Source organism: Bufo bufo, chromosome 4, assembly GCF_905171765.1.
Source record: "Bufo bufo chromosome 4, aBufBuf1.1, whole genome shotgun sequence".
Classification (NCBI taxonomy): Eukaryota; Metazoa; Chordata; class Amphibia; order Anura; family Bufonidae; genus Bufo; species Bufo bufo.
The window spans coordinates 176139702-176147339 of NC_053392.1; the positions used below are offsets into that span (position 1 = coordinate 176139702).

A 7638-nucleotide genomic window follows, 5' to 3' on the forward strand; every position below is an offset into this window, starting at 1 on the left:
CAGGCCACTGTCAGATATTTTTAGGTATCGGCACACAGACAGAGGAGAGAGGTCCCATAGCAGAGAATCAGGCTTCATGTCATAGCAGAGAATCATGCTTCATGTCACCCAACACTGGAACAGGCCACTGTCAGATATGTTTAGGCCCCGGCACCCAGACAGAGGAGAAAGGTCCCATAGCAGAGATTCAGGCTTCATGTCATAGCAGAGAGTCAGGTTTCATGTCACCCACCACTGGAACAGGCCATTGTCAGATATTTTTAGGCCCCGGCACCCAGACAGAGGAGAAAGGTCCCATAGCAGAGATTCAGGCTTCATGTCATAGCAGAGAATCAGGTTTCATGTCAACCAACACTGGAACAGGCCACTGTTAGATATTTTTAGGCCCCGGCACCCAGACAGAGGAGAGAGGTCCCATAGCAGAGAATCAGAGTTCATGTCATAGCAGAGAATCATGCTTCATGTCACCCACCACTGGAACAGGCCATTGTCAGATATTTTTAGGCCCCGGCACCCAGACAGATGAGAGAGGTCCAATAGCAGAGAATCAGGCTTCATGTCATAGCAGAGAATCATGCTTCATGTCACCCACCACTGGAACAGGCCATTGTCAGATATTTTTAGGCCCCGGCACCCAGACAGAGGAGAGAGGTCCCATAGCGGAGAATCAGGCTTCATGTTATAGCAGAGAATCAGGCTTCATGTCACCCACCACTGGAACAGGCCATTGTCAGATATTTTTAGGCCCCGGCACCCAGACAGAGGAGAGAGGTCCCATAGCAGAGAATCAGGCTTCATGTCATAGCAGAGAATCATGCTTCATGTCACCCACCACTGGAACAGGCCATTGTCAGATATTTTTAGGCCCCGGCACCCAGACAGAGGAGAGAGGTCCCATAGCAGAGAATCAGGCTTCATGTCATAGCAGAGAATCAGGCTTCATGTCACCCACCACTGGAACAGGCCATTGTCAGATATTTTTAGGCCCCGGCACCCAGACAGATGAGAGAGGTCCCATAGCAGAGAATCAGGCTTCATGTCATAGCAGAGAATCAGACTTCATGTCACCCACCACTGGAACAGGCCATTGTCAGATATTTTTAGGCCCCGGCACCCAGACAGAGGAGAGAGGTCCCATAGCAGAGATTCAGGCTTCATGTCATAGCAGAGAATCAGGCTTCATGTCACCCAACACTGAAACAGGCCACTGTCAGATATTTTTAGGCCCCGGCACCCAGACAGAGGAGAGAGGTCCCATAGCAGAGAATCAGGCTTCATGTCATAGCAGAGAATCAGGCTTCATGTCACCCACCACTGGAACAGGCCATTGTCAGATATTTTTAGGCCCCGGCACCCAAACAGAGGAGAGAGGTCCCATAGCAGAGAATAAGGCTTCATGTCACCCACCACTGGAAGAGGCCATTGTCAGATATTTTCAGGCCCCGGCACCCAGACAGACAAGAGAGGTCCAATAGCAGAGATTCAGGCTTTATGTCATAGCAGAGAATCAGGCTTCATGTCACCCAACACTGAAACAGGCCACTGTCAGATATTTTTAGGCCCCGGCACCCAGACAGAGGAGAGAGGTCCCATAGCAGAGATTCAGGCTTCATGTCATAGCAGAGAATCATGCTTCATGTCACCCAACACTGGAACAGGCCACTGTGAGATAAGTTTAGGTCCCGGCACCCAGACAGAGGAGAGAGGTCCCATAGCAGAGAATCAGGCTTCATGTCAAAGCAGAGAATCATGCTTCATGTCACCCACCACTGGAACAGGCCATTGTCAGATATTTTTAGGCCCCGGCACCCAGACAGAGAGAGGTCCCATAGCAGAGAATCAGGCTTCATGTCATAGAAGAGAATCATGCTTCATGTCACCCACCACTGGAACCCCTCCATTGTCAGATATTTTTAGGCCCTGGCACCTAGACAGAGGAGAGAGGTCCCATAGCAGAGAATCAGGCTTCATGTCATAGCAGAGAATTATGCATCATGTCACCCACCACTAGAACAGGCCATTGTCAGATATTTTTAGGCCCCGGCACCCAGACAGAGGAGAGAGGTCCCATAGCAGAGAATCAGGCTTCATGTCATAGCAGAGAATCAGGCTTCATGTCACCCAACACTGAAACAGGCCACTGTCAGATATTTTTAGGCCCCGGCACCCAGACAGAGGAGAGAGGTCCCATAGCAGAGAATCAGGCTTCATGTCATAGCAGAGAATCATGCTTCATGTCACCCACCACTGAACAGGCCATTGTCAGATATTTTTAGGCCCCGGCACCCAGACAGAGGAGAGAGGTCCCATAGCAGAGAATCAGGCTTTATGTCGTCATAGCAGAGAATCAGACTTCATGTCACCCACCACTGGAACAGGCCATTGTCAGATATTTTTAGGCCCCGGCACCCAGACAGAGGAGAGAGGTCCCATAGCAGAGATTCAGGCTTCATGTCATAGCAGAGAATCAGGCTTCATGTCACCCAACACTGGAACAGGCCACTGTCCGATATTTTTAGGCCCCGGCACCCAGACAGAGGAGAGGGTTATTCAACTTTGGGTTGCCCCGCAATACAATGGTAAAATTAAAAAAAGAGGATTGAATGAGGAAGTGCCCTGGAGTACAATAATATATGGTTAAGGGGAGGTAGTTAATGTCTAATCTGCACAAGGGATGGACAGGTCCTGTGGGATCCATGCCTGGTTCATTTTTATGAACGTCAGCTTGTCCACATTGGCTGTAGACAGGCGGCTGCGTTTGTCTGTAATGACGCCCCCTGCCGTGCTGAATACACGTTCAGACAAAACGCTGGCCGCCGGGCAGGCCAGCACCTCCAAGGCATAAAAGGCTAGCTCTGGCCACGTGAACAATTTGGAGACCCAGAAGTTGAATGGGGCCGAACCATCAGTCAGTACGTGGAGGGGTGTGCACGCGTACTGTTCCACCATGTTAGTGAAATGTTGCCTCCTGCTAACACGTTCTGTATCAGGTGGTGGTGCAGTTAGCTGTGGCGTGTTGACAAAACTTTTCCACATCTCTGCCATGCTAACCCTGCTCTCAGAGGAGCTGGCCGTGACACAGCTGCGTTGGCGACCTCTTGCTCCTCCTCTGCCTTCGCCTTGGGCTTCCACTTGTTCCCCTGTGACATTTGGGAATGCTCTCAGTAGCGCGTCTACCAACGTGCGTTTGTACTCGCGCATCTTCCTATCACGCTCCAGTGCAGGAAGTAAGGTGGACACATTGTCTTTGTACCAGGGATCCAGCAGGGTGGCAACCCAGTAGTCCGCACACGTTAAAATGTGGGCAACTCTGCTGTCGTTGTGCAGGCACTGCAGCATGTAGTCGCTCATGTGTGCCAGGCTGCCCAGAGGTAAGGACAAGCTGTCCTCTGTGGGAGGCGTATCGTCATCGTCCTGCGTTTCCCCCCAGCCACGCACCAGTGATGGGCCCGAGCTGCGTTGGGTGCCACCCCGCTGTGAACATGCTTCATCCTCATCCTCCTCCACCTCCTCCTCATCGTCCTCGTCCTCCAGTAGTGGGCCCTATCTGGCCACATTTGTACCTGGCCTCTGTTGTTGCAAAAAACCTCCCTCTGAGTCACTTCTAAGAGACTGGCCTGAAAGTGCTAAAAATGACCCCTCTTCCTGCTCCTCCTCCTCCTCTTGGGCCACCTCCTCTTCCATCATCGCCCTAAGTGTTTTCTCAAGGAGACATAGAAGTGGTATTGTAACGCTGATAACGGCGTCATCGCCACTGGCCATGTTGGTGGAGTACTCGAAACAGCGCAACAGGGCACACAGGTCTCGCATGGAGGCCCAGTCATTGGTGGTGAAGTGGTGCTGTTCCGCAGTGTGACTGACCCGTGCGTGCTGCAGCTGAAACTCCACTATGGCCTGCTGCTGCTCGCACAGTCTGTCCAGCATGTGCAAGGTGGAGTTCCACCTGGTGGGCACGTCGCATATGAGGCAGTGAGCGGGAAGGCCGAAGTTACGCTGTAGCGCAAACAGGCGAGCAGCGGCAGGATGTGAACGCCGGAAGCGCGCACAGACGGACCGCACTTTATGCAGCAGCTCTGACATGTCGGGGTAGTTGTGAATGAACTTCTGCCCCACCAAATTCAGTACATGCGCCAGGCAAGGGATGTGCGTCAAACCGGCTAGTCCCAGAGCTGCGACGAGATTTCGCCCATTATCGCACACCACCAGGCCGGGCTTGAGGCTCACCGGCAGCAACCACTCGTCGGTCTGTTTTGTTTTGTTTTTTTTGAATCTTGACGCCAGTTTTCGGTACACAGATTTATTAAGTCACTTTTATTGGTCATAATTCGTATTACTCCAGGTGTGGATGCCACAAGTTTGACCATTTATCACCCAGCAGTTTCTATGAACCACGTGATGCCATCAGGACCTCAGTTTTAGGCACAAGACAAGGTTTAATTTCCCTAAGTGTGGAGGCCATGTCACAGAAAAGTAAGAAGTTAGCCTTGTCCTCAGTCCAAGTTTACACTACGACTCTGTTTTATTGAAGAATGGATCTTCTTCTGGCGCAAGCGTTCTCTGTTTATGTTTTCCAACCTGATTTGCCTTAGCTGAGCATCTTCCTTCGACACAGGCTTCGGCTTTTGGTTGGCTTCAGAAATTATGGTTCGGATTTTATCCAGACAGTCGGCCAGGTTGCGCATCTGGTAACGGCTCACTTGTGAAGCTACAATTAATTCTCCTTTGCGGTTTATCCGGTTTTTATTCTGCACAGAGATCTTCTGCCTGACATCTTCAGGGATCCAGTCAGCTGAGGACAAGTGGAATCGCACTTTAGCCTTTGTGTTAACTTTGTTAACATTCTGTCCTCCAGGACCACTGCTCTTGCTGTACGAGATGGTCAGACGATCAACAGGAATGTCTATAAGATCCGGACTTTTCACCTCTGACGTCCGCGCCACACCGCCAGGATATAACTTATCTAAACTATAGGCGCTCTGTAAATCGGAAGAATAACGGATACCGAGGGGGCCGAGAGCACGAAATACAGACCACCGCGGCAGCAAAGCGGCGACCGCCATGTTGGCTGTAATCGTCGGTCTGTTGTTCAATACCCCGCCACAACTCCTGCGCGGTGTGGGGCCTGTCCCCCAAACATATGAGTTTCAGAATGGCCTGCTGACGTTTACCCCGGGCTGTGCTGAAGTTGGTGGTGAAGGTGTGTGGCTGACTGGATGAGCAGGTGGAAGAAGAGGAGGAGGAAGCCGAGTAGGAGGAGGAGGCTACACGAGGCAAAGAATGTTGCCCTGCAAACCTTGGCGGCGGAAGGAAGTGCGCCAAACTGCTCTCCGCCTGGGGCCCAGCCGCCACTACATTTACCCAGTGTGCAGTTAGGGAGATATATCGTCCCTGGCCATGCTTACTGGTCCACGTATCTGTGGTTAGGTGGACCTTGCCACAGATGGCGTTCCGCAGTGCACACTTGATTTTATCGGATACTTGGTTGTGCAGGGAAGGCATGGCTCTCTTGGAGAAGTAGTGGCGGCTGGGAACAACATACTGTGGGACAGCAAGCGACATGAGCTGTTTGAAGCTGTCTGTGTCCACCAGCCTGAATGACAGCATTTCATAGGCCAGTAGTTTAGAAATGCTGGCATTCAGGGCCAGGGATCGAAGGTGGCTAGGTGGGAATTTACGCTTTCTCTCAAATGTTTGTGAGATGGAGAGCTGAACGCTGCCGTGTGACATGGTTGAGATGCTTGGTGACGGAGTTGGTGGTGTTGGTGGTACATCCTCTGTTTGCTGGGCGGCAGGTGCCAACGTTCCTCCAGAGGCGGAGGAAGAGGCCGAGGCAGCAGTAGAAGAGGCAGCAGGGGGAGCCTGAGTGACTTCCTTGTTTTTAAGGTGTTTACTCCACTGCATGCAGGTTGTGCTAAAGTTCAGAACGTTAATGCTTCGCTTCAGGCTCTGATGGCACAGCGTGCAAACCACTCGGGTCTTGTCATCAGCACATTGTTTGAAGAAGTGCCATGCCAGGGAACTCCTTGAAGCTGACTTTAGGGTGCTCGGTCCCAGATGGCGGTGGCCAGTAGCAGGCGGACTCTCTTGGCGGCGGGTGTTCTGCTTTTGCCCACTGCTCCCTCTTTTGCTACGCTGTTGGCTCGGTCTTACCACTGCCTCTTCCTCTGAACTCTGAAAGTCAGTGGCACGACCTTCATTCCATGTGGGGTCTAGGACCTCATCGCCCCTGCATCATCTTCCACCCAGGCTTCCTCCCTGACCTCCTGTTCAGTCTGCACACTGCAGAAAGACGCAGCAGTTGGCACCTGTGTTTCATCATCAGAGACATGCTGAGGTGGTATTCCCATGTCCTCATCATCAGGAAACATAAGTGGTTGTGCGTCAGTGCATTCTATGTCTTCCATCGCTGGGGAAGGGCTAGGTGGATGCCCTTGGGAAACCCTGCCAGCAGAGTCTTCAAACAGCATAAGAGACTGCTGCATAAGTTGAGGCTCAGACAGTTTCCCTGATATGCATGGGGGTGATGTGACAGACTGATGTGCTTGGTTTTCAGGCGCCATCTGTGCGCTTTCTGCAGAAGACTGGGTGGGAGATCATGTGAACGTGCTGGATCCACTGTCGGCCACCCAATTGACTAATGCCTGTACCTGCTCAGGCCTTACCATCTATAGAACGGCATTGGGCCCCACCAAATATCGCTGTAAATTCTGGCGTCTACTGGGACCTGAGGTAGTTGGTTGACTAGGACGTGTGGCTGTGGCAGAACGGCCACGTCCTCTCCCAGCACCAGAGGGTCCACTAACACCACCACGACCATGTTCGCGTCCTCGTCCCTTACTAGATGTTTTCCTCATTGTTACCGTTCACCACAATAAGAAAAAAAATATTTGGCCCAATGTATTGAATTAAAATTCAGGCCTTTTTTTTACAGGCACCTAACACTATCTAGCTATCTACTTAGCTCCCGTATTACACTAATACAGGCACAGCAGTAACCACTGATTTAGCTGAATATAAATTGTAGGCCTAGTATTTAGGCGGTCGATGACAGGTATTCGTTTACGGACAGAATTAGACTTGGTGATGCACGGTAGCGTTTGAAGTTATTGAGAATGACCCTATCCGCACCTTCAATCTAATATACCCTTTTATGGATAGATTTAAACTTGGCCTGAAACAGCAGAAAGCAATTATTTAGGGAATTGCTAAGTTGGGAATTGTATTCAACCCAGAACAAAAACTGTGCTTTGGCAGACACTAAATAACTTTGCCAGGCACAGCAGTAACCACAGATTTAGCTGAATATAAATTGTAGGCCTAGTATTTAGGCGGTGGATGACAGGTATATGTTTACGGACAGAATTAGACTTGGTGATGCACGGTAGCGTTTGAAGTTATTGAGAATGACCCTATCCGCACCTTCAATCTAATATACCCTTTTATGGATAGATTTAAACTTGGCCTGATACAGCAGAAAACAATTATTTAGGGAATTGCTAAGTTGGGAATTGTATTCAACCCAGAACAAAAACTGTGCTTTGGCAGACACTAAATAACTTTGCCAGGCACAGCAGTAACCACAGATTTAGCTGAATATAAATTGTAGGCCTAGTATTTAGGCGGTGGATGACAGGTATA

The 7638-nt window shown here is 50.6% G+C and overlaps 1 protein-coding gene across 1 annotated transcript; it reads right to left on the reverse strand.

The window, feature by feature from the left end:
• Window positions 1–4421: 4421 nt before the first annotated feature.
• On the reverse strand, window positions 4422–5061 carry LOC121000023 (peptidyl-tRNA hydrolase ICT1, mitochondrial-like). The gene has a single exon (XM_040431051.1). It carries the CDS (start codon window positions 5058–5060, stop codon window positions 4491–4493), a length of 570 nt encoding a protein of 189 aa, XP_040286985.1. The 5' UTR covers window position 5061; the 3' UTR covers window positions 4422–4490.
• Window positions 5062–7638: the final 2577 nt, after the last annotated feature.